The 26,960-nt window shown below is 47.0% G+C and overlaps 1 protein-coding gene and 1 long non-coding RNA gene across 5 annotated transcripts in view; one reads left to right on the top strand and one right to left on the bottom strand.

Annotated features, from left to right (window-relative positions):
* The window catches only part of ASXL2 (ASXL transcriptional regulator 2), a 100,819-nt gene that overhangs the window by 47,532 nt on the left and 26,327 nt on the right, over positions 1-26,960 (bottom strand). The window contains exons 3-4 of one of the 3 annotated variants that reach the window (XM_068679109.1): positions 16,445-16,553; positions 12,049-12,211 (exon numbers count right to left, since the gene is read on the bottom strand). In XM_068679109.1, the coding sequence (XP_068535210.1) occupies positions 12,049-12,211; positions 16,445-16,553 (272 nt within the window). Of the gene's footprint in view, positions 1-2,483; positions 2,664-12,048; positions 12,212-14,914; positions 15,068-16,444; positions 16,554-26,960 lie in introns of those variants that run through there. The other 2 variants (XM_068679110.1, XM_068679111.1) reach the window with 2 other exon arrangements.
* LOC137855032 (uncharacterized) lies at positions 2,734-12,055 on the top strand. 2 transcript variants are annotated; one of them, XR_011095492.1, is made up of 3 exons: positions 2,734-5,609; positions 10,956-11,114; positions 11,905-12,055. It is a non-coding gene; the product is annotated as an uncharacterized lncRNA (long non-coding RNA). The 2 variants fall into 2 exon arrangements; XR_011095493.1 differs by lacking the exon at positions 2,734-5,609 and adding an exon at positions 6,829-7,044.

The raw sequence follows: 26,960 nt of genomic DNA, 5'->3' as shown, positions 1-26,960 counted from the left end.
GGGTTTGAATGGGCTGCCCCTCACAGTCCGCATCCATCTCATCAGCTGGAGACCTACGTCGGAGCCCACTAGGACAGCAACGGCTCCGCGCTCAGACAGAAGTGGTTTTGGGGCTCTGCTGATGGCCCCGAGCAGCTGCAGCCACAGGCAGCAGCTTTCAGTTCCTCCCCGCTCCCCCCGGCAGCTCTGAACCCCTCCATTCATCACAACCGGCAGCTTTTGGGGTCAGACCTTGCCTCTCTGCAGCCATGGGACGCCCTGCCCAAACAGGCTCTTTTCCTAAAAAGTGCTTGCCGTAAGAACTGGCTGCCCACTCTTCAGTTTTCTGAAGAACAGGTTAGGGACTTACAAATCACATTTCCCTGTATTTCAGTGGAAACATCTTGGGGCCATGCGGCACCTTAGAAATATCACACCCACGGGAATATTTTAGGGCACCCCAAAACAGTAAGCTTCAGTAAGCCTTGGGATTTTCAGTTGGGGATTAAAAGGTGTCAGCAGTGATTTTACCTGAATTTCTACACACTGGCCTCAAAGCACGTACAGCGAGGGCTGGATTGTTCAGCCCAGAGGGTACAAAGAAAAGCCAGCAGGGCCGGGTTTGAAAGGTTGGGGCGAGCACCTCCAACCCCTTCGCTCCCTGCAGCCCCGCGGCAGCATCTGCCCCAGGAAATGGCAGCACAGAAGCTGCTGGTGCACCCACCCCCGGGCACACCCGAATGCCCCCAAACCTGCAGGCAGGTGGAAGAGCCACAACCACAACCTGGCTGCTCACACACCGTGTAGTGGGGGGCAATCAGCCTCGGGTGGCTCACAGCCCGTTACGAAAATCCACGGGTCACCCCAAATCCGGTACCGCAGGACAGCCCGAGCGAAGGATACGCCAACCAAAATAAAGGAAAAGGCACTTTTTGGCTTTGAATTTGCGGATTGCTTGCTAAACTGTATATTGTGACACTCGGCGACTGCTTCCTCGTGAGTCACGAGCAGCAGCAGGAACTGGCTGAATTCACAAAAGCTGCTATTTCAACCGAATCTTTGACAGGAAGAAACAGAGTGACATAACCCAAACAAAGATCTTTCTTGCTTTTTTTTTTTTTTTGCAAGTGCTAAAGGCTTTGCGGCAGCAAAGCCCTTTCTGAAGCCAGCGCCCTGAGCAGCCCGCGAGTGTTAATTACGGCAGTGTTAATTACGGCAGCTGAGAGCCACCGCCAGAGCACAGCTCCCACAGCACAAGCCGGTGACGCCCTCCAACTGCGAGCTGGCCTTCTGTGTGTCAGGACACGTGAGACTTTCCTCTGTCCTAAAAGCTGAATTTCAGGTATGGAACAGAGTTGTGTTTCTATTTCCCCAAGTACAGACCATCGGCAGTGACCACAACAAGTGCAGGGGTTTAATTACGGCAGGTATTCTTGGCCACTGTCCTATTTAAGGAGTTTCTGGTGAAACCCTATTTGAACCTCACTAAAATATTCTATTCTCAGTAAATGAAAGTGAGACAAACTTAGTACTAAACGGTAATCTGGTTGAAAAAAAATTGGAGCCACGAGGGCTCCACCAGAGTGTGTTGCACACCAACACCCAACAAGCTGGTAACCGGCTAACGGAGCAGGGCCATAATTGTGCCGTTTGCTCCCTCCTTTTCCCTTAACATTCATTTTAACATCTGATCTTTTTTTCCTTTTTAACACAGCAACCACAGGTTGTGCTTTGCTGCAGAGCCCTGTGATCACAGTGATCCCCAGGAGGTGCCAGCTGCAGAAGCCACACAAGATCCTTCTCCAGGATGCCTCTGATTAGAAAGCGTGCACCAGGAACATCCAACACGTCAGGAATTACAGGAAAATCCCATTTTGGCAGCTGTTTCTGTTGTTAGAAGACACGAAAGCCTGAGCGGATCTATACTGGAACAAAGTGGATTTTATTTATTTGTACCAGCTCGCAAAGCCAAGTTTGTGCACTGCTCCTGTTGCACTCAAGCCCGCTGAAGTTTTGCAGCCGGCCACAGAAACCAGACTAAGTCACACACATCTACTTCCAGGCACCGTAAGCACAGACTAAGTCAGTAAATTTGAGCTTAACAACCCCAGACGTACAAATGAGGTGCGCCCAGAGACCGAACACTGCGTTACTGTACTCATGCAGCGCCTTACAACAAAGGACTTGCAAGTTGCCCTCGGTGAAAAGGTGATAAAAGCATCTGGAATCGAGGCATTTACACTTCAAGTTTCAAGATGATTTGAAAGAACACGACACCAAAGAGTCTTGGCCGTAGCCTTTACGATTACTGTACTGTATCCAAAAAGGCTTTGCTTTTATTGTCAGACTCAGAAGACGGCAGCTGAGGAGCTGTTTCGCTTCAAGGCCAAAGAAAAGCTATCTCTGTCTCACCGCTGCTCGAGGAATCCCAGCCAAAAAGCACCCACTTCTTCCCCTAAAGTGCAAATCTGCAGCAGCTGCCTGCTGAAGCAGCTTCATCTTACCTTCGAGTGGAATGGCATAAAGCTGCTCCATGAGCATGATTTCTTCTTCTTGAAATCTGCAATCAATGCTCCTGGCTTCCTCCAGCCTTCCGCTTATGCACAGATGCACAGGCAATAATGCATGAGGGTTGTTTCAAATTTTTTCCTCTGTGCTCCTGATTGGCTCAGCGCAATGCCCATGTGGGTCGACAATGCAAGGTTTCTATCCTTTTTCAAATCAAAGTGTCAGTTTTGCTGCTGTCAGAGCACTTTATTTTTGTACATATAAGGAAGTGGCTGTTGATCTTATCTGAACGTGCTTCCTGTTTTATATGTATATGAGCAAAAATAATGTCACGTTAAGCTAAGCTGCAGTTTCGGAGAGCTCAAGCCGAAGCCTCCAAGCAACACACGGTAATGGGAGCACATCTCATCTGCTCGCTGTCTACCCCAGTTTGCATCCACTTCGCTGCCTCTCCTCGGCAATCTGCATTCTCCCACCGAGAGCTCTCCTCGTGAGCTGGCCACGGAGCTGCACGCTGAGCATCGCTGCCTCCATGGCTTCTCGGCTGGTTCGGATCACAAAGGCTCGCCTGAGTTGACATCTGTACCTCAAATGCTGCACAGGTGAAAAAGGAGCCAGTGCCACGAGAAACTCTGCCTGAATTTGGGCCATCCTTAAAGCAGGGTGACTGTTTTTTAACCAGGAAGGAGTCTTCTGAGTGTCTGGTGTACGCGCTCAGTGCAGGAAGTGGCGCTGTAGGAGAGCTGCGTTCCAGAGCTGATGCTGCAGAGCACAACACCAAAGGAATCCTAACTGGAATTTCATGTCTTTCTGCTTATTTTAAGGCAGAGCAAACGAATGTGCAACTGCAAGCTTGGTTCCATCCAGAAATCCTTCTACTCCCGTGGAAGAGAAGAGCAGCAAAGCACACGGAGGCACCTCCGAGGACCGCTGCCAGCACCACCGCAGCTTACCCCTGTCGCTGCCAGGAGGCACTGCCACTTGCACGCTCCTTCACTTCCACTTTCGCACAGTGCTGGCTGCAGAACACCCACCAGAGACAAAAAAACTACAGCTGGGAGCGAGCTGAGGCTGTTTGCACTTTCTACTTTCATTATATTTTTCACAGCAACTTCTGGGATATTAAATGCAAGCTACTTTTATAGGTAACAGCACAACGAAACTGTGGGTTCTGCTGAAGGAAACCAAAAGAATCCTTCCAGAGGCATGCAGTAAGTAAATGAAGTGCTAAAACTTGAAGAAACTGTTCGTCCCCGTGGAGCTCGTGGCACGGCTCCTTTCTGCATGTCTCCGGGAGTGGCAGCTCCCTGCAGCACAGCTGCTCTGCGCCCTGAGAAACTGCAACTGGCACGAGCAGGGGTTCTGCTCGGTGCAAGCTCCTGCCTCTGAAGGAACAATAACGAGGAGTCGGAGCGTGTGACTGAGGAAAGAAGCCTTCCAAGTATCAGAATTTAAAAATATTTTGTGCAAAGATTTTTTTTGAACCATTTCCCGCTGTAGTGCCTTATTCTATCTCATTACGCAGATTTGGATCGTTTCATTTCGGTGCAAAGCTACGTCACGGGCAAGAATCGGAGCTGGGCAGATAAAGCAGGTGCCTTACGCAGGGACAGAAGACCGACAGCTATCACACCAAAATGAAGTATTGAGACCCAGACCTAGCAAAGTCCCACTTGCTGCACATTTACGCCCTGGCACTGATTGATTTGAATGTCTGAAACCAAGTGAGCTTCACGAGTTTCTCCCGCAGCTGGGGCAGTCGCATCGCCCTGCCGGGCACTCTCCCGTGCCTGGGGGAGCACACGGTCCTGCTACAGCTCTCTGCACCCCTGCAGCAGGAGCAGTGCCTCTTCTCTCCACCCAGCCACTGGTTGGAAACGCAGGAACGTGATTATCTTTGTAACCCCACGAGCTGACAGCTGGGGCTTAAAAGAGATCAACCTCACGAGCACAAGCCTTGTTTCACAGCCCCCCAAAAAAGTGAATCCAGGTGAATCTGGGCACCCTGGCCAGCCAGCTGAGCTGCACGATGTTCAGCTCACTGCGGCAGATAAGGGAGCTGCGATTCTGCCCCTGCCTCCCATTCCCGAGTCACAGCTTGGAAGGGAAAACACCACTAGAAACCCAGGAGTTGGAAGCTTAGTGCACTTTCTGTGTTTTTTCTTTTAAAGACATTTTACCTGAAGGAATATCTTTTGCTTTTGACCTTCCTGAAACGTTTCCAAACCCCCTCGTGAAACACGGGCTGACACAGACCTGTAACGCCTACCAGGGGGCTCACGGCTGAGTTGTCAGATACAACTTATTTAGAGAGAACAGCGACGTTTCATGTCAGTGATTTATTCAAATGCACCACATGTGCTTCGCTCTCTCGGCTTTAGTGCTTCCATTTTTATCTCCAAAGAAAACCGATGTTATGGGGGGAAGAGGAAGCAGGAGCGAGCAAGCAGACGTTCCTGCTGCCTGTCCTAAGTTTTCCTGGATACCAAAAGGATAAGCTCAGGGGTGAGAAGTGCTGCGGTGTCCCCAGGGACCCCACAGGGGCTCAGAGCCTCCAAGCGAGCGGGGCTGGCAGGTTCCTGGGGCTCCTCGATGAGGGGCTGCAGTGGATGGCAGCGAGACGAGGAGAAGGAAAGGGAGAATAACAGAGAAAGGAAACAGGCACTGCAAAACAAAAACTCAAGAAATCACCAGCAAAGCAAAAAGCACTCAGGGGAAGCCCCTGGTGTGGTTGCTCACTTCCTACGGCTTATCACTGACACAGCAGCATGAAAAGTCACCGAAAACGGCAAATTTGTCAGTGTGGGTGAATTGGAGCCTGCACAGAGGATAACGCGTGGCCATACAACACACGTCCACCAGCACCCACCAGCACGGGTTTCAGGGCATCATATCCTCATTTTCCTGCAATACCCCATAAAACGAAAAGGTTGTTCATTCACTCTCAGAATGTAATAGTGAAATGTATTTCCAACTGCAGCGTTACTCCGAACGAGTAAGAAAAAACTCAAACTCTTCAAAAAGCCTTTTAAAGAGTAAAGAACTTATTTCTGACTTTGAACGTTCTCTTGTGCAACGCAGGCCAGGAAATCTTATTCTTGCAAGAAGTTTCTGACTTCCTGGTGAGTACAGTTTTTTTATTTTTACATCTAGAGGGAAATCTCTAAAAATATTTCATATGCCACGTCACGGTAATCCTAAGCACTTCATAAAAAGAAGAACCGCGCCGAAACACAGAAACGAGTTAAAAGGAAATTAAACAGCCCGCCTATAAGGGCAAAACACATGCCAGGGGCAAAGGCATCACTTAAATTAACCATTGTAGCCTTCTAAAGAAAATGTTTATCAAACATCAAACATGGCTCAAGATATGATGGAAAGGAATAAGCATAAAACGTTAAGTTAGAAATAAGAGGGAAGACATCGCTTTGTGTGTTCACAGAACACGAATGTTTTGAACCGTTTGTGCGTTTCTGACCTCAGAAAGGATACGGTGAAACTGAGAAAGATTCAGCAAATGAAAGAAGGGTGGTTGGAGGGGTCGCAGAAGGAGTAAGTGAAAAAACAGCAACAAAAAGAGAATGGCAAAGGCCAAAAGGATCACAGCACACTTCGCTGTGCCTGTGGGGATGCACGGGGAGCTGCTGGAAGACCCCGGCGTGCTGGCACTGCCTCGGCAAGTGGCTGTGCTGCTCAACACAGAAATACTCTGTGATAGTCCTAAGGTGCTCAGGAAAAACCTGAAAAATGCCTCAAAATGAGATGCAGGTCGATGGAACATCCAGCAACCTCCAGCTTCTCCGAAGGGAGCGAAGGCTCCGGGCAGGACGGCCTCCTGCGGTCCGGCACACCCAGACCTGGCTGCGGCTAACCATCAGAAATCATCCACGCCAGGCACAGGTTGAAATCAGGAAACAGATTTTCCATAGATATTCCTTCAGAGGAGTAAGCAGAGACTGTTCAACAGGGCCAGCTCAGAGCTGAAATCCACTCCTTGGTGGGCCATTCCCCCCCCCCTTTTTTTTTTTCTCCTAATAGCTGAATTTTGCCAGTATTGCTGAAGTCCCAAACCAGACACAGAGTTTCAGCATCGTCAGTGCTCGCTGCACAGCAGAGCAGTTCCTGCCCTACAAGCTGTTCTCCTGGCTGTGTATTCCCATCCCACATCAGCCTCACCCTTCCTGCAGTGCTGCCACGGACTGACTCGATCGTGGTTTGTGCTATTACAGCACTCTTGCCAGATCTCCTAGTTTTGTGCTTGTGCCTTTATCTTGTCCTTCTGAAATGTAGTAAATATGCATTTGTATGAGCTGTAATCTTAATTTGGACTTCATCATCTTAATTTGGACTTCATCAATTTAGTGAAGATGACCTCTGCGTCCTGGCTCTGCCTTCCATGCACTCTCCTGCCTGGCTTCCAGGTGCTGCGGGCGCTGCTGGCAGATGCACCGAGGTTGTCTTGCTCTGGAATAAGCCTCCACACGTTGTTTCCTTTACAAAACTATCCCGATTTCTGGCCCAGTCACAACTGCAGCTTTTAAAATTCATGCAGGTTAAGTAAGAGAAATGCAGTGGCTTGTAATGACATTGGGTTTGCTCTAAGATGTGCAGCACATCCTGCTCTGCTGAAAACAGGGAGAAGCAGAAATCCCAGAATCACAGAATCAAGTAGTACCAGCTCGTATCACAGCAGCGAGATGTAACAGAAAGCACCTGTCAGAGCCCTCAAATTCTGAGCTGCTGCAGGAGCCCTACCAGCCAGAACATTTATTTTATCCTGTCATCTTCTGGATAGTCCCTGGTGGCTCCCAAGAAAATAAGAAAAGAAAAATCAATGTAATGCTCAAAAGAAAACTAACGTGGGGTATGGTACTAAACAAACACGTCTTGCTGTCCATCATGTTCTTCATGTTCACAGTGGCTTCTGTTATTCAGCATTTGAAAGCAAGCACGTCCTTTTAACACGGCCAAGTGAGCAAAGCTGACTGCAAAGAAAAGCAGTTTCAGGTCAGCTTTGTTACCATCAGCAGTCAGATAAATCCAGGATTCTTTCTCTCTCGGTCAGCTTAACTCCTTGCTTGTAACAGAAGCAGCAGGAAGGCACAGTGCATCGTTCGAGTTAAGTCAAGAAGAAGTCGTCATAGACCTGGGTCTTTTCTGGAGAAGAAGGCAGCACAAAGAATGTGCAATTGCAGCCGTTTCCAGCAGAGCAGGAAGGTTTCCTCCAGAGCTATCCCTCCAGCCCCACAGCCAGCCCCTGGGGGTTTCAGCTTGGTTCTGAGGAATGTGCTGAATCTGGAAGTCAGTATGTTGAGAGAAATTTTAATTTTCCTAGGGAAGCCTCTTGATGCAAAGGGACTTGTGGCTGATTTACATTCTGAAGCATGAAATTTATCTTTGGCAAGTGGCCTCTGAGACCTAAGTATTTCCAGAAACATCGCTTTCTTTTCCCAATGCATCACGCAGAATTCTAAGCAGCCATTTCTTAAACTTATTAGGAACCAAGAAAATCATAGAATCATAGAATCATAGAATATCCTGAGTTGGAAGGGACCCTTAAGGATCATCAAGTCCAACTCTTGACACCGCACAGGTCTACCCAAGTTCAGACCATGTGACTAAGTGCACAGTCCAATCTCTTCTTAAATTCAGTCAGGCTCGGTGCAGTGACCACTTCCCTGGGGAGCCTGTTCTAGTGTTCAACCACTCTCTCTGTGAAGAACCCCCTCCTGATGTCCAGCCTAAACTTCCCCTGCCTCAGCTTAACCCCGTTCCCGCGGGTCCTGTCGCTGGTGTTAATGGAGAAAAGGTCTCCTGCCTCTCGACACCCCCTTACGAGGAAGTTGTAGACTGCGATGAGGTCTCCCCTCAGCCTCCTCTTCTCCAGGCTGAACAGGCCCAGTGCCCTCAGCCGTTCCTCGTACGTCTTCCCCTCCAGGCCTTTCACCATCTTCGTAGCCCTCCTCTGGACACTCTCCAACAGTTTCATGTCCTTTTTATACTGTGGTGCCCAGAACTGCACACAGTACTCAAGGTGAGGCCGCACCAGCGCAGAGTAGAGCGGGACAATCACCTCCCTCAACCAACTAGCGATGCCGTGCTTGATGCACCCCAGGACACGGTTGGCCCTCCTGGCTGCCAGGGCACACTGCCGGCTCATATTCAACTTGCTGTCTACCACGACCCCCAGATCCCTCTCTTCTAGGCTGCTCTCCAGCGTCTCATCGCCCAGTCTGTATGTGCAGCCAGGGTTTCCCCATCCCAGGTGCAGGACCCGGCACTTGCTCTTATTGAACTTCATGCGGTTGGCGATCGCCCAGCTCTCCAACCTATCCAGATCCCTCTGCAAGGCCTTTCCACCCTCAACAGAGTCCACAACTCCTCCAAGTTTGGTGTCATCGGCAAACTTGCTCAAAATGCCTTCTATTCCTACATCCAGATCGTTTATAAAAATATTGAAAAGTACCGGCCCTAAAATGGAGCCTTGAGGGACCCCACTGGTGACCGCCCGCCAGCCTGACGCAGCCCCATTCACCATAACCCTTTGGGCCCTGCCCGTTAGCCAATTGCTCACCCATCGTATGATGTTTTTATTTAGCTGTATGCTGGACATTTTGTCCAGTAGGATCCTATGGGAAACCGTGTCAAAAGCCTTGCTGAAGTCCAAAAAAATCACATCAGCTGGTTTCCCTTGGTCCACCATACGGGTGATCTTATCATAAAAGGAAATCAGGTTAGTTAGGCAGGACCTACCCTTCACAAACCCATGCTGGCTGGGACCAATGACTGCTTTGTCCCCCAGGTGCGCCTCAATACGTGATGATGGAGGAGGCCGAGCTTCTGTCCAGGGCAAGACCTCAGACAAAGACACCGCCTGTCGCTGCTTTCCAACCCATTCCCCTGCACAGAGGAGCCTCACCTTTTGGGGGAACTCACTCCTATTTGTGCACAGCATTTCAATATTTCAAACCAAGTATGAGTGGCTCTACATGTCCTAGGGCAGACTTCCCTTTATGCCCTTTATTCCCTTTATGTTTGTTTCACCAACCTAGATGGTGAAACAAACGCCCCCCATTAGGGCATCTGTGCGTCCCACAAAGGTCGGGCAGCTTCCACCACTGCTGCTCACCCCCATGTAAGACCCGAAACCCAGAGGCAAGAGAAGCAGCCAGCCGAGGTGGGGCACCTCCGTCTGCATCCATCGCAGACCCATAACGGCTGAAATACGGGATGCACTTGTGGGCAGGAGGCAGGATGCACGGACTCGGAAAGGTTTGGCTACAGACACTGCCAGCCAGCTTATGGGATTTAAACTGGGCTGTACGTACAGGATGACTGTGCTTCAGTTTTCACTCCTGCAGTACCGGGTTAGCACAGGTGAAATCCAGGCTCCACGGAGCTCCCCTGGGTCTGGAAGAGGCTCAGTTCACCCGCAGCCCTAACAATTCATGCACAGAAACGCCACCCCTGGCTCAGCAAACACACGTTGTTGTTCACAAGTCTCTTGAAGGGAAGCTTAAGGATAAAGCCATCTCCCCTCAAAGCCTGGTCATTGCGTGACACTATGCAGCAAGTTAATTAATAATTAAGAGTTACTCAGACAAAGGAACGCAATGCTCAGAGGAACAGAAGGAAAACACCCAGTACCACCACCGGCCAGAATGACACCTCTAATGCTGGAGTTCTTGACCTCCAGTGCACTGCAGCACATGAAAACATGATCTTTTTGCTGGAAGTCAAAATGTCATTTCTAAAAAAAAATTCGGTATCAGACAACAAAGAAGTTCAAAATTGCATTTTTGTATTTGTCCTGGAACTGTTATTTTCAAATTCTCTGCTTTGAGTTGTGGGTAGCTTTTGCTGCACGTTTCAGGCTACAAATTCCCTCCCTTCTTCCTCTGGTTCCCAAGGCACACAGGGTCCTGGCTACTCAGCCATTTGGTAACAGGGTATGTGAAACTTTTATACAGATGTATACAAATATAGCTACACAAGCGTTGGGATCTTACTGTAAGATACATTTTCTCCTGCAAGTTCACATTCCTCTTTCAAATTTTTACATAATATCATCACATTGGAGGTGTAGACAATGTACCCAAGAAAGCCCGTACTATATTTTGAGAGGCTTTGTTAGAAATGCAAATATTTCAGCCAGACTACCTATAGCTTTCCTTTAAAAGGATGAATTTGTAGTCAAGTTTTACTTCTAAGTTTTTTAACGTGCACTTTCCTGGTGTTTTAAATGCTCAAATCCTATCTGATAATTTCCTTTCTTGTTGCTTGCACTGTGACTACATGGGAAGCCCCACGCAAGGTCTGGTCCCCACAAGCCTTGCACACATCCCATGGACAGAAGGGTTTGGTGGACCCCACTGCTCTATCGTAAGGCTTCAGTGGCTTTAGGAAATCACTTACACTAGACTATCCTACTATATTGGAAATACATTTTTGATTTTGTTTCATTTCAGCCAGGAAATTCTGTGCATGACTGAGTAGAAAAGAAAAAAGGACAGGATCAGATTTAAGGGAAAGCTTTAACATGAACAGCTGCACCAAGAGCTCTGCAGGAACACCCAGATGGGAGAGGGGCAGCCAAGGAAAGAGAGAACAAAGAATTCCTGATAAATGTAAGTTGCATCCTCATATTTTGAGTTTTTTTTATTGATTCAGCACGTGACATCTAAACAGATAAGCAGATTTATGAGCAGAATTTTGAAGGAAGAATGAAAATTCATACAATATTTGTCAAATGAACAGGCATGGGAACTAGAGGAGGGCAAAAGGGGGCAGTTCAAGTTTATTACTAATACATGATGTAATTATTGTAATGCATTGGCTGAGAGCTGTTCGTTTCTGCTGGTCCTGATATCCAACAAGATACATTGCCTCTTCAGAGTGGCAAAGATATCAGGATGAAGAAGAATTCATCAGAGTGAAATGCATGCATTACCTCCACTTGGTACTCCCCTGCAATACCAAATATATCATTTCATGTAAAATCCAGAATCTGGATAGCCTCAAAACATCGCTGAAATTTACTGTATAACTTAAGGTTGTAAATCATTTAATATTTAATTGAATACCTAAACATCGTTTATTTTATGAGGGAAGAGAGTCCAAAGCAGGACAGCACAGGAGGGCTGAAGCCCAGACCCTACGGGACCCCTCGGTTCCCACAACAGGCCGTAACCTCAGAGCTGCTGTGCTCACTCCTAGCCAGTGCTGCATCCAAACATCACCAAGAGAGGCCAGAATCAAAAGGTGCAGTCATCTCAGGAAAGGAGGGGGATGGCAGAGAAAACCTGAAAGAAAACGATTCCGCTGTTCCTAGGTCTGAAGCACAGCAGGCTGGTCGCTGACCTGCACCAAGCAGTAAGTACGGGCACCTAATTAAAGATATTTTTGGTCCCTCGACAGTGAAGCTGTTCTTGTGACATGAGTTTCACCAGGAGCACAAGCAGTAAAAACAGGCCTCAGGCTACTGTACCGGCCTGTCTGGACAAGGATTGGCAAAAACCTCAACGTCCTTCACCAGAGACGGCTCCTGAAAGGGAAAATTACCTTTCCTTTTCCATCTGCTTTTCTTCCCGTCCTTGTTAGTGCACCCATTGCTGCTGCTGCTGGTGCTGCTGCTGCTGTTCTCCGAGCTCTGCGAGTCGGACTGCGCATCGCTGCTCTCCTCCGAGCCGTCAGAGAGCTCCTTCAGCCCGTCCGGAACGTCCTTCTGCAAACCAAGCACGCAGGCAGGTTACCCACTGCACGACAAGCTCTCCAATTAACACAACTTTTAAAAGGAGCATTTTGCTTTATTTACCAAGCACATATTGTTGATTTTTACGCTTGAGAGCTATGTCAGAACTGCTTAGCTGCCGGCCTCTGAAGCACGCCGCCTTTTGCCAGTCCACATAAAACCCATACCCTCCTTGCACACCCCTTTAGTTGTCTTCTCTGTCCTCAATCACCATCTCTAACTCACTTCACCCACAGGATTTGAGGCTGCAGAAAGCACCAGCAGCTGCTCGCCCAGCCACACCTGAGCCCAGGCTGCCCTCTAGTGATCAGCACCATTCAAATTTTAACCTACTTAGGGCTAATTAGTGACAGCACCTTGAAATCTGTTAATAAGGGACTTCACTCGTGGCCATTACCCCTTCCTGACTGCCTGAAGCCCCTCGGTGCACCCTTTGCCAATGGGCCATGCACGCAGCACACACAGGGCAGTTGCAGACACAGAATTAATGGGCATAAAGAATTCCCTATAAACCACAGTCCTAGAGAAGACATCACCAGAAGCAGAGAAAAACCTTTCTATTTATACCAAGTGTCACCAAAGCTGGTAAAAAATAAGCTTGCCTACTCCTAATGCTCACACTTCTTTCTGCGAACCTTCCTTATGTCATAACTTTTGGAAAGATGATTTTAGCAAGCTGGGACATTTACCTATTTTCTCATTTTTTCAAGAAGTCTCTTTTAAAGTTTTCCACCTGGTTGTCTAGCTACCATTCCTATGGATGTGTCTGGTAAGGCTCTGTCTTTATCACGTGTGGTAAAAGCTGAACTGGCCAAACTTCTCCAAATATTGCATTAGAAATATTCCTGCAGACTGGAATCTCCCAGGCTACCGGTGAACAGAAAATCCAGTCCTGGGCCTTTCTGATGCAATGTTGTAATTACCATGGGAGAAGCAATAAATAACAATGCAAGGGGTAGCAACCAGATGCACAGAGGGTTCCTGGGACGATGCCGACCACAGAAAGGCTCCAGCTGCTATCTGAAGGACCATTAAAACACTCCAATCTTGTGGAGAGTCAACTTGAACTTTTTAAGTAATAAGATGGGGAAATCGAGGAAAATGAGGGTTCTGCTTGTTTGCCTTGGTCTTGATTTCCAAGGATGGCAGCTGTTTTTCCCAAGAACTTTGACTTTTAATTAACAACATGACCTTCAGTTTCTCTATCGACATCAATATGTCAATTGCTCACTTAAAATGTGAATCCTCCCAGGCAAGACTAAACCTTGGTGTACACCTCTACAGCCTGAAACAAAATCAGCCCCTGAAAGCTCATCCTGCACACGCAGCCCTTGCAAACTGGAAAATATGACAAGGAACTGAAATACCAGAAGTTACTAGAAATTCAGCACTTTTGCTACAAGTATTTAAAGGTGGTGTAACTTGGTTTATTCTTTAGTATTTGAGAGTGCTTGGAGTTGATTTTCCCCAGGGGACCAAGCAGAGTGTTCGGACTGTAGGAGAAGCACCCAACGTGTCCTTACCAGGGCACGTGCATCTTGGAGCTTTAAGAGGAGCGCTGCTGGCTGACCCGTGCCATTCTGTGCCACTTCAGCCCCACAGCATCTCAGCATTTCTAATCAGATTAAATGTGTAGCCACATTTTTGAGAGCTATAAACCATGTCTGATGGGCTCTGTCTTAAAAGGGTTCCTGTTCACCACCGTGAACAGACTCGGCACTCCCAGGCATGGAGTGCTTGGTGTGCTTTGGATCACAGCTGGCTGCTAGAATTACGCAATATTTGGGTAAAGTAAAAGATTAGGTATTTGATAACAGAACCAGAAGCAAAGGGACAAAAAAGAGCAACAACAAAATCCTATTAACAAATATTAATGAAGAATTTGGTTTGATTTCTTGCTGCCCTTCGGAATTCTCCTTCGAAGCACCTCCTGGCAGCCACCACCAGAAACAGCAGATCCTTAAAACATCATTTCACAGAACTGACACACTCCTTTGTTATGGTTCTCTAATCGGTTTTACAGATCTTTACAATCAAATATAATAATAAAAAAAACAAAACTGAAGGGAGATCCTGGCAGCCTACCAGTCTCCTTCCTACTTGGATCCATGACACAGTGATCCGGTCCAGGGAGCCAGCAAAAATGCAAGTGCAACTTCGCTTTACTCGCCAGGGCTTTTATCAGAAGCTTTCTCTCTTAAGAAGTGCGATTTACCCGATACCTGGCTCTCCTTCTCTCTGCTGCAATGGCCATCCCTGCTCCTCAAAGCTTTCTAATGGATAAGCCAGCACCTTGTATTGATCATGGATCCCCCGAAGGATTTCTCTTTGAACCCATCGTCTTCACAACTCCTCCTCCTGGCATCGCACTGGGACCAAAGAATGGGGACCCGAGGATGGTGCCATGTGGCTGGCTGTCACGGTGGCTTTCTTGACACTCCACTGATGTTACCACCTCTGGGTCACAAAGCCCCAAAAAGGGAAAAACAACAACAAGACTGCTGTGTCCTTAGACATGCAGGGAACAACAGGGTTCTGGAGTAACTCAACCTGCTGGTCGAGCCTCCTGCCTAACGCAGTTCATTACATTTAATGAACTTATTCCTATGCTGAGTTAAGTAATATTGGAGCTTTGCTGAAGCTTAAAATTAAGAAAAATAACCAGTTTTAACTTACAGTTCTCATGAGGATGACAAATGGAGTCAAACCCACAGCAGCTCTGATGGGTTTTGTTGTTCAAATGCCTGCTCACTTCCAATCCGACTTTGCTTAGATTTAAGCTCCTGGCGCTGGACCTGCCTGTGACTTATCCCATCAAAAACACGCTCGCAATCTTTGAAAAGAGATCTTTTTTTCATATCTAGAACTATTTTGTTCTTTGAAACTTTTCAGCATGGCTTGGCCACATCCTGACACAGAATTCACAGACAATTACTCAACCACTTGTCTTCTACAGTATCACAATCTTTTCCTGAGTCATAGTGTTCTGACAAAACACCTTCTTCCTGCTCTCGACTTAAGGTCGGCATTCCTTATGCCTAAACCAGAAAACTTTACCCGTTTTCATAATGAAACAAATTGTGTGAGACCCAAAAAGACAGCTACCTTCCCTCCACTGTTGGCTGTGTCTCTGACAGTCCTTACCTTAAACGTACATCCTATCAACAAGACGTTTTATACTTCCACTTCAGTGCATTGAAATGAGGCCAGCCTCTGTTTGGCACAACAATGTGCAAAGAAAGAAGTTTGTGGGATGTCTTGCAAAGGAATTTTGGAAGCTCTGAAGACTCTGATGGCACACGGGCACCAGCACACAGCTCCAGGTGACAACCTTTGGTGTCACCTTATGTACAAGTACTCACGGAATCGTGCCCTTCCAGTTTACAGGGTGGAGGCAGATGAGGGTGAGAACAGGATTCAACATAGCTAAACTTTTGATGATGATCACAAGGACATAGTTTTCTGGGTGGTTCTTAGTCCATTCCCTTGGTAATTGAACGGGCACTTCTAAAGCATTTCTATTCCATTTTAAATATTTTAGAAGGAGATGAATCTCATCTTAGAAGTTACTTCTGCTGGGGTGAGATGAGGAAAGCAGCTCCAACAGAGAGACATACACTGAGGGGGTCTGTGTTTAGTGAGAGGAACCCTAACTTATCTCACAGTCATCAGTTTCAAATATACAGAGAACTGAGAACAGTGTCAGCAGGCTTCATTCTAGTAGTTTAATTGGGGAAAAAAGTTTCAAATAAAGATTATTTTTTAAATACCCAATCAGCTAAATCAAGGACTCCTCACTTTTTCCCATGAAGTATTTTCTGCCTACTGTTAACTGAATAAGGATAAAGGACTTTTGAATTTCTAGATATAAATTGAGATTAGTGAAGGTAGCGTTACCTTTATGTGGCTAAAATTGTATTACAAATTTAATTACTCTTTCATTTCCGGGTTAATGATTAATATCAGCAAACTGATAGTTTTATTCACGGTACTGCAAATAAAAGGAGCACTTTGGTTTTATTTTCGGCACACAGGTGTTTGCTGGCAAGCATGAGAGACCATGCTTGCATTTGGAGGGATGGTTTGCACTACAATTCATGCTACTGAGGAACAGTTCCCTCTTCAGGATTATCCTAATACAACATGTCTTAAACAAATAAAAGTCACCTTAGCATTCAAACAAGACTGCCCAGCTGAGGCACTTACCTTCAGAGTGTACACTCCCATCCGCCCCGGGACCTTATAGAAAATGCCCTCTTCCCCTCGGGAGTTTGTATGTAACATAGCATTCAGGCATGCAAGAGGAGAAGTCCCACTGAAAATAAAAACACAGGATTAATTTTTGTATTTCTCTGGTCAGTGTTGATCTTCTGCTGGGAGACGATCACGGTCCCTCACCTGACCACCAAGCATGCAGCGGCAGAAGAGCCCAGATCCAACCTGTATTCCCCAGAATACAAGTTGGAGCTGCCACAAGAAGCAACAGTGAAACCAGTCCAACGAACCCACGCTCCAGCTCCAGAAAATAGGCAAACAACCAAAAAAACCCCCAAGTTCAGGCTCTCCAATAGCTCTTTGCAGAACGTCAAGATGGTCACTCATTCTTAGAGCTCTAAATGCTCAAAGCTGCTCAGCTGAAACTCTGAGCACATCTCTTGCAAGCTACTGACTGCAGAGATATTTACTTTTCTGGAAAAAAAAAAACTGCAGCGTGGTGAAATGAGGTTTGTGGGATAGAGAATGGAAACCAATTTGGCAATTTTAGCAACTCCCTGAAAAGAGCTGAGATCTTCAATCCCAGCCCCAAGAGCTGGGACAGGAGCTCCATCCTTTTCCCTGTACTGGTGGGGGTTTCTTTGCTTGTTTTTTAAGCTCTCCCACTGCAGACAGAAGCAGAATCAGTGGGCACAGAAGACAGGTAACTTTTGTTCCCGTTGCTGGGTCAGGCAGATCACACAGACTATTGAAGAGCTGCCACTGCTTGTGCAGCGCGCTGGTATCTTGCACCACCCCTGCACGGGAGATGCAAGATTCAGTGCAAAGTTTTCACCTCCCAATACCTTGTCACAAAGGATCAGACTGGAAACATGACATTGACTAAAATCCTAAATTTGTGACTGAATGGCCAAAATTCCTGCGTGGGAGCTACAGCGAGATTGCTACTCATTTGCAGTATGCTTTGCTATAAACATTCAAATGAAACTGCATTGAGAGCAGGGAAATGAGCCCTGGGAGGAAATCGAGGTGGAGGTGAGGCAGAGCCCAGACCTCTGGCAGCTCAGGCAGCTCACGCTCACTCCAGGTTAGACAAAACAGCAGCACAAAGCTTAGCTCAGTCACTGAAATCTAACATGAGTGGAGGCTGATATCCTGGAACAGATTCCAGGGCTCCTCTGCACAGGGGTATAAACCTGCAGTTGGAGGCACACAGGGAATGCTGCATCAACACCCCCAGGCTGGATGGGGGCACCCTTGGGTGCTGCTGTCCCCCCCCTGCCCCAGCAGGGTGCCCAGCCCCTTGTCCTGGGCTTGGGGAGCTCTCCCAGGAGCAGCCCCCGGCCCCTCTCGGGGCACCCCTGGGCCCAGCAGTGCTGCCTGAGGGGCAGGGGGAGCCTCTGGGCCTGGCCCTGGGCAGCGCTGAGCAGAGCCCGGCTCCGGCCTCTCCGCACCTCCCTGCGGGTACTGACGGCCATGGGGGAGCTCCCCCGGAGCCTCCTCTGCTCCAGGCCCAGCAGCCCCAGCTCTCGCAGCCTCTCCTCACAGCACGGGGGCTCTGGGCCTGGCAGCACCCCCAGGGCACGGCCTGGGCTCTCCCTGCTGGGCCCATCTCTCTCTGTGCTGAGGGGGGCCCAGGGCTGAGATAAAGCAGCTCACAAACCACAGGACAATCACCATCCCCGGACCACACCTAATATTTACGTTACTAGACCCAATCCCACCCGCACTGACTGCAGGGCTCTGAGAATTCAGCCCCTGATGGGGGAGCACAGCTCCAGCCAGTGGGACACACAGGGAGGGGGCACCGCGTGCTGGTGGCAGGGGCGAGGATTCAGAGCCACGGACACGAACCGTGCGTTATCAGGTGGTTTGTGGGAGCAGATGGCCACCTCCTAACCTAAATTATTCCATGTAAAAGGCCCTGCTCTCTGGCTCCCCAGAGCAGTGCCTCAGCACACAGCAGCCCTGCTGCCTGCGTGACATAGCTGTGTGCGAGCCGAGCTTGGCCCAGCTCTATGTGGCAGTACAAACACCATTCCCATCCTTCTTCCACCACGGCTCATCAGCTTTCTCCCCGCTGCTGCATCTAGAAAACAACCAGAGTTTCATATTTCTGGATCCCTGATGGCACACTGAATAGCACCGAGCGTGCCGACGCGTGCCCGCACTCAGGAAAGGCCTCAGACGGTGACGAGAGGCCTGCCACGTACCTGACCTTTCCTTCATCTGAGTACATTCTTCTTAAAAACTGGATCAAGGCAGAAAATCAACGCTAAGCCAAGCATTTTACAAAAGTCTAGGCAAAGCTGTGCTCTGGAAGCTCACCAAGGAATGAAGTCTTGGCAGGACCTATCTTTACAAAAGCTATACTTGTCTGGCATCTATACTGCTCCTGCTCGGTTCCATTGTTTAACAGCTTACCCATCACTTCTGCTTTCATTCTTCTCACATTCACCTGTCTACAGGCACTTGCCTTCCTCACACTCTCTTTAGAGATCTGGCACAAAGCTAACATTATTCGAGCCTCTCATGCACCTTATTGGGAAAATTTTAAGATCAGTCAACAAATCCCACGTAACTTTCAGAAGTTTGGGTTCAGTTTGGGTATAAGATACGTGGCCCTCGTGTCATATTGCATCCTCCCTGCCTCTGTGATGAGCCCTTAGGAATCAGCTGATATTACACTGTTATTTTTGTGTCTTGCCTTTTTTTTAAACGAAGGTCATCCCTTCCTTTTGCAGGAACACACACCAGCTCATCAGCCACTTCTGAAGGTTCCCTTGACCCCAAAAACAGTGGTTAGAGAAGCATCTCAATGGGAAGATGCTGCTCCAGAGGCATCACTGTCTGCTATTTCACGTCAGTCCCTCCCATTGCCCCCATCCTGCTGCACGTATGGAGCCATAGTCAGCCGGGTACTGCTGCCCGTGAGGTGCTGTTAACGTGCAAGGCATTTCAGAGGTCTCAGAAGAGGACTCAGCCTTCAGAAGACCTCAGCTCTACTACATGACTAGGTCCCTACTGCTGTGTTCTTTCTCTTCTGGAGAGCAAGCCCCTAACTCAATTTCTGCATCTTCTGACCTGAAGCAGTCTCCAGCTTTTCTCGCTCCCATCGGTCACCTTGGACTCTAACCAAGCTCAAGCCGTGGTTGTGGCATGAAGATCAGGGCTTTGAGGTGCTGTTGCTCAAATGTTCCTTGCTCACAAAGGACTTACATGACTGCTTTGAGGACAGGCTCATTGCAAGCTCTTGTTCTATCTGTTAGCTACAGAAAATTGGCTTGACACAGTACATTGCCTCATGGACAACATGTGTAGTTACTGGGAAAGGAGAAAATAAGGTACATCCATACTGAATACCAAAGTTTAGTCACGTGCTGTCCTTCCAACAGCATTCCCCTCCACCACCTGCTGATGAGCTGATGATCAGGAAACACAGAGGCTTGCTTCTCCCCTCCTACCTGCCCTCTTTACCAGGTTTTAAAGTTTCCACGCAAATAATCTTCCAAAATGAGCTAAGACTAATTTTTGCTTTTCTCATGTGTTAAGTTCCCATATTTCCCCATCCCCACAGACCCCCCTGCGTTCACTTAACAGGAACAGCACCCCAAGGAGCTGGTGGGCAGCACAGCCCAGCCCAGCCTTTTGGTAACAAAGGGATGCTGCTGTCAGCTAAATGCCTAAATGCAACGGGGAAGTATTTGTCCAGATGCTGCAATCTGATGAAAGTGAACTATTAAAAGCACACAGCCACTCTCACACGAGGTGTTTTGTACATTAGCAGTTTAAGAACACACTCTGAATGTAGCATGGGGTCCTGTAACCCCTCTGCTGCTCCAACGTGTAGGGCATGGCTTTTGGGGGTTTGTTTGTTTCTGGAAACGGGAATGTTTATGAACCCAAGTGACAGTCTCTGTTCGTTCCATCTGCAGCATCCTTAGCTGGTGTGTGAGATGTGCTGTTTAACAACCAAGTTGGTACAATGCCAAACTCACTTTCATGCCATTGACCTAGGAGGACCTAGAAGGGAGGTGGTTGTTTTTTTTGTGTGTGTGTTTTTATTTTATTTTTTTAATTTTTTTTATTTTTTTTTAAATGAGGTGTTGGGGTTTTTTTAAACGTAAATCCATGCACATGGATTAAGATACTTGATGTAGACAGGGCACACTTAGTATTTTACTGAACTGGAAAACTAAATTGTGGAATTTCCCCCAAGAAGTAGTTACTATATGAGAAGTTACACAGGATGTTTTTATTAAAACATTAAGCAGCCTACATATATGTACTTTTTTTTTCTTTTTTACAGCTAAATAAGCAGTTCCAGTATTTGTTCCAGCAGGTTTTTCAGTCCATAAAGATTTTTACATCACATGTACTACCCAGGTAGCTTGAAAAAAAACATAACATTTCACATTAGGCTTCCACATAGCTGAGAGGCTGCACGACAGTGATCCAGCTGGCAGGTTTTGTGGAGAGCAGGTAGAGGATCAGGGCTGGGCTCTGCCTACAGCCAGCTCCAGCCTGAGCTGGGGCATGCCTCTGTTGCTCCTGGCACTCAGCAACTGCAGTGGCTGCCTTCAGTCCTTGCTTTACTTCTTAATTCAAGGGAGGGGAAGAGCACGACTTCAGTTCGCCAGTCCCTGCCTCTCTGATCACCCAGCTGCAAAGACAGACTGGCAGCAAAGTCATGGTGTCAGAGCAGGGACCGTAAGCCATGCTTACACCTCAGAGCTTTATCATAAAACAGCAACGCCAACTTGTTTGCTGCTGGAAGCCTTAAACCACTGTACTTTTCCACATCCTATGTGGTATCCTTCCTTGCAGCATATTTCAGCTTGGGAAAAACTAGGGAGTAACACATCCACCCAGGCAAAGACACCTTCATGAGAAGCAGGAGACACGGTTTCAGCACACGCATAGGCACTGAAATACAGCACCAAAAACATTGGCACTTACAGATGCTGCAATAAAGCAAGTACTCACCGATACTTACCCAGTGACCACCCAGCACAGTGAACAGGCTGAGCAAATACATGTTCTTAAACTCTGTATTATTTATTATCTGTGTTATTTATTATTATCAGAGCAGGCACAGATCTTTTAGCTATACAGCTACATACAACGCTTATTGTCAGCCCAAGGAGCAGTACTCCATGAGCCTCTCTAGAACCATTTCATTCCTCTGTGTTGGGACAAATATCAGTGCCTGTAAAGTGTCTATTCTGTTACCTTGCTCCCAGCCGTTCTCCTCCTATTGCTGTTCTCAGCAGCACTTTCCACTGAAAATCATATTTTAGGAATTATTCTCATCTAACACTAACTTCCCTGTTAGAAATATAAAATTTAACAGACTTATTGGAACTTACAAATCTATTTATACTTATAAAGTGTTCATATTTATAAACCTGTGGCTGCTACATGAACTACAGCTTGTATATTGATGACCAAACAAGGGTTTCTGGTAACTTCTAAATATTTATTGTATTTTGAATATTAACATTTTCCATATGTGCACTTTCATCTCATTAACGAATTAAAATTTCACCTCAATTAATCATCCAGCAGAAGTGACAGGTGCTCTGCCTGCAGAGCAGGCACATGCTCCTCTTACTTGATTGGACTGCTGAAAGGGCTAAAACAGGTTAATAACAATCTTTATAGCTAAAAGGTAGTTTATGAGGCCAATGGCATACGAAATAGACATTCCGAGCTGCCACCCCTCCGAGCATTTCTCTAAGCTACTTCGCTTTTCCAGCGGCCGCGTACATACCAGGTCCTCCTTCTGAGAATTGCCAAACTTAAGCCTTCATTAAATCATGGCATTTTACATTCCACATTACATTCAAAGCTTCTTCAGACTGAGCAGGGAAAAAGGGGGTTGAAAATGGTAAATGCACACAAGGTTAAGACGAGACATCCCTACTGCGAGCAGCTGCCTGTTCAATGGGAGAAGGAGGTGAGAGCGTTTTTCTTTCCCTGCTTCCAATTCCACTGCGTAATCCTTTCCAATCAGCCTTACCCCTGCAACCTCGGGAAGCAAGGGGATTTGTTCTGATTTGAAAAACAAAATGGGACTGAATCATTTTGTCCAGTCATCTATGGATGGGATACTGGATTGAAACCCTGACAAATTTTCATCCGTGCAGTATTTGACCTCACACTTGCACTCAGAACGTCATGCAAGGTGTATTTATCTGTCAAGAGGCTACTTTTACATTAAAGCTCCATTTTTCAGGTGTTGTTTACGCTGTTCCTCTGTGTGCACACCCAGCAGCTCCCACCCCAGGACCACCTCTGGCTCCAGAGCATCCTGCAGACAGAGGCAGCACCTGCTGCTGTGGCTCGTGCAGGAACATCGCATGGAGTCGGTGCTGTTACACCAGGTCAGCGTGGTAGCACTCAGCAACCCGGACACCACAGAAGAGTTAATTATCCTCTGCTGTAAATGGAAGCTTAATATAAAGTGCATCTGACAGGGAGCATCTCCATTTCACATCGTCACTGCAAGTGCACGGAACTTGATAAAAGGCCCGGGCTCGGCTGTGTTTAAGGGTGAGGGTTTTCCCCGTTTTGTTCTTTTGAGCATCCCTTCTTCCCCACGTTCCATTTGAATCAGACATTCACACAATTAGCTGTTGGCTTATTAGTAAATTAAAATATGATTTTTAAAAATGATAGGTTTAGATCTACTGAAGTGTCACAGGAGAGAGAGGTTATAAGCAGGTACCGCAGTACCGACTTGAAGCGTGTTAACACACATTTATGATTTAGAAAAGCAGTTTTATTCTATGCATTAGATTGTTTCAGCCCATATACTCTGCCAAATGACCCCGGGACAAAGATGCACAAAAACATCATGCAAATCAAGCACCCCATCCCCACAAATTCCGGACAGCGATGTTAATTTATGAGACATTAAGCATTCACATGCTATTAGCCTGGTATTTTCCACAGACTTGCAAGCAGATTAAGATTTCACGTTTGCATTACACTCAAATGCTAATGCAAACTGCATGCAGGAAAGGTAGATTAAGGTAAGAGAAGCATTAACACTAGTTTTACTACTATTTCTTGGTTTCTAAGTCTGTGTGAAACAAGCAGTTGCTCTTTAATTAAGGCTTTTGCAGCTTGCGTTAATACAGAACAGTAGCTTTAGAACAATCAGCAGTGGTTCTTACCTTCTGGAGTTGGAGTGCAACCCAAAAAAAGGAGAGAAACACCCCTTTAAAAACTTTAGCAAAACAATCATCTAACCATTAATACGAACCCTCCTCCCCATCCACCAGAACCAAATTAAGAAAGCTTTGGGCAGAGGTGCAGCAATACTACAGCTAGGCTCTATCATACACGTAAGTATGGAAGATGTGCACCCATCAGGCTTTTTTCAGCTTACTTGCTAAGAAACTGGCATAGATGCACCAACCCCAGGTAACTTTCAACCCCCCGGGTTACTGAACTTCTATTAGAAGTCACGTTGACCCTTTAGAGGTCCCATATGTGGCCAGGCACCATACAGAAGTTGTCAGAAGTTCACTTTTCTTTCCCAAATTAGGCCCAGAGCTGTGGGTACAGCAGCAGCCCTACAACCCAGAGGAGCAAGATAGTCTGTGAGCAATTTATTGGTTGTGCCACATGTACAGCATCATCTCAGCCATGTTCCCAAGGGTAAATCCATGGGCTGGCCAAGTCATTAATAATGCAAACTAATACAATGCTCGCTCCATTTCAGTATTCCCACTGATGGGGGGTGGGGGAGAGCAGAGGAAAGGAGGGAGGGGCTGGTTTTGGTGTTTTTTTTTGTTTGTTTTGTTTTGTTTGTTTTTTTTGGTGGGGTAGAATTGGCTACAAGATTTTTCATGTGATAAAGCCAATTATTAAACGCCAACACTTGAAGTTCCTGAGAATTTGTGCAAGATCAAAACAAGGTGCCCTGAAAACCTGGGTGGTGCCAGTGAGCTGGGATGGAGCTGCATTTGTATCTGGGTGTAGCAGAGGGCACTGGAGACCCTTGGATCAGGAGCAGCCTGGGGAATGCTGCAGTGCTCTTCAGCACACACTCAAGTTGAATTTCTTTATAAGCTTTAATTACTGGTCTGCTAAGACTGATATGACAACTGGATCTGACCTACAGGAACATTACTAGATTCTGACATCATACACTGAGTCCTGAATGAGGTCAAAAAGCCCTTAGATATCGTTTACATGTGTAAGCAAAAGCTTCAGGTTTACAGCACTTGATTAGCTTCACCTTAGCAGTGTCCATAGGTAAGGTACTCATCTGTGTGCCCCTTGAGAGCCTATGCAGTAATAATTAGCACTTTCTGGTTTTAAAGGGCAAATTCATGTACAGAAACCTTTCTCTAAGGCTTTTGGGGCACAGAATTAAGACTTCAAAGTTTTTGGTGTCCCCCACTCTTTGTCTCTCTGCTACAGGGCCGTGGGCTGGTTCAAACTGAAGGTAAATCCTACATCTAGCTGCTTGCTGAGATCTCAGCCCCAGTGTTTTCCAGAAGAGAATGCCAACTTGTTGGATTCCTATAGCACTCATCAGTGGAGCGTTACACCCCACATTTCTCCCTGCAATGGCTGTTACGCTCTCACGTGATAAAAATGAATGTATAATTTTATTTTGAGGAGCCAGCAAAACCTGCTACTATTCTAGTCTCCGGATAAGAGAAGTGGAAGATGTGGTTGGTCAGGGATTTGATACCTTTACATAAGTGACTGCTCTGGAAAGTCACCTAGCTGGACTTTCTCCTAACATAATGAAGGCGTTTCCTGCTAATGGTAACACAATCTTTCTATATAACCATCCTCTTTACCTCTTTTCTATATAACCATCCTTTTCACCTCTTCCTATTCTTCCTTCATCCTCTTCAACTTCTTTCTATATAGCCATCCTCCTGAATTCCAATCTTATGACTGGATTTAGATGATCTTTAAGGTCCCTTCTAACTGAAGCCATTCTATGATTCTGCAAGTCTTCAAACTACTCTTTTTCAAACCAACATTTTTCCCTACATGCATTATTTACGTCACCTACCAACTCATCTCTATCCTTCTGCAGATACTTAGTGGTGCAGAGTTGATGACTTCAACATTTAAACGCTAACGAGGCCAAGTCCTGTGGGGTTTGCTGGACCCAAGGCATCCCTCAGGATCAACAACTTTTCACTCTGCGGCCTACACGCCACCAAGGCAGGCTCCAGGTGAAGTACGGGCACTGCCTGCGAAGATTCACAAAACACACCTGAAAGATGTGGTGGCCTGCAGGCTGCCATTCCCACTGCCCTGCAGATGAACAGAAACGAGCTACGGGGGGTTCTAGCACTAAGAAAGCTTTTTATAAGCACCCTGAGGTCACCTGGGGCTGGTAGAGGCCGAGCACTCAGCTGGGCCTCAGAGGGAACCCCAGTAGCAGAACCCCAAAGGACAGGAGGCATGGAAGGCCACAAGGCCTCTTGCCACACGTGCTGCTAGCCCTAGAGAAAAGCTACCTGAAAACACAGCCCAGAACACCCTCCCTCCACCAAACACCACCTGCGGCCCTCAGACACGATGAATGCTGACAGCCACTTGACCCAGAACAGCTTTAGGCTGTACTTTATACCAGAGGTTTCACGCACAAATTCCACTTCACTAGAAAAGGCATCACGAGTACCTCAAAGAGTGTGATGTTCTGGTGAACTTCAGCTGAAAATAAGCTGAAAGTTGGTTATTTCCTTCAGAAAAAGCCAAATCCAGCTTTGTAACTGACTAAAAAAAATACAAGACCTTACTGTCCCAGCAATTATTGCCCTCTGCTCCAGCCCTCCTCTCAAGCACTTACAGCAATTAACAGAAGCACGCTGATGAAGGGGCTTGCAATTAAAGCCAGCCTGCCGGTAAGGCTGGGCTAATGCACCTGCTTCCAAATGCCCATTTCCCATCGGGAAAGGCTCCCACAGTTCAGATGTAGAGAGGTCAGCAATACCTTTATGGAGATTTATAATAGTTATCTTCCAGCTGAATGAAAGCGACCTGACCAGAAACAGCAGAGAGGTGGAGATGACCCAGCCCTGGTGGTTCTCAGGAACGAAGCATGAAAGGCCCTGCCACACAGCATTACTAAAGATTACTAAACCTATACAACTTGTACCCCGATTGTTCCAGCTCATTTGAAGATTAAATTCAAATTTTTAATTATTAAAGATTTTGTAAAGTAATTTAAATGTTTGTCAGCTGACAGCTTCAGCTAGCTACAGGGCCTTCCACGCCAGCCCAAAACTTGCAGCTTTGCACACTGAAAGGGAGGAAAAATAAAGGGAGGAAAAGCAAAGCTGCTTTGTACTAACCCAGCACCACCTATTTGCAGTATCATACCTCCGGTCACCCATGAGAAACAGCACTTTTAACTGCACTCTTTCCACAAAGAAGCCCGTAAAGGCCTTGAGGTATTGCAATGACTCACTTACAAGAGGCACTGAGGCCAAAAGGCCACCTCTCCCCCAGAGCTCGAGGCTGG

The sequence above is a fragment of the Anas acuta genome, chromosome 3, assembly GCF_963932015.1.
Source record: "Anas acuta chromosome 3, bAnaAcu1.1, whole genome shotgun sequence".
NCBI lineage: Eukaryota > Metazoa > Chordata > Aves > Anseriformes > Anatidae > Anas > Anas acuta.
This window is presented reverse-complemented; position numbering and strand designations above follow the sequence as displayed.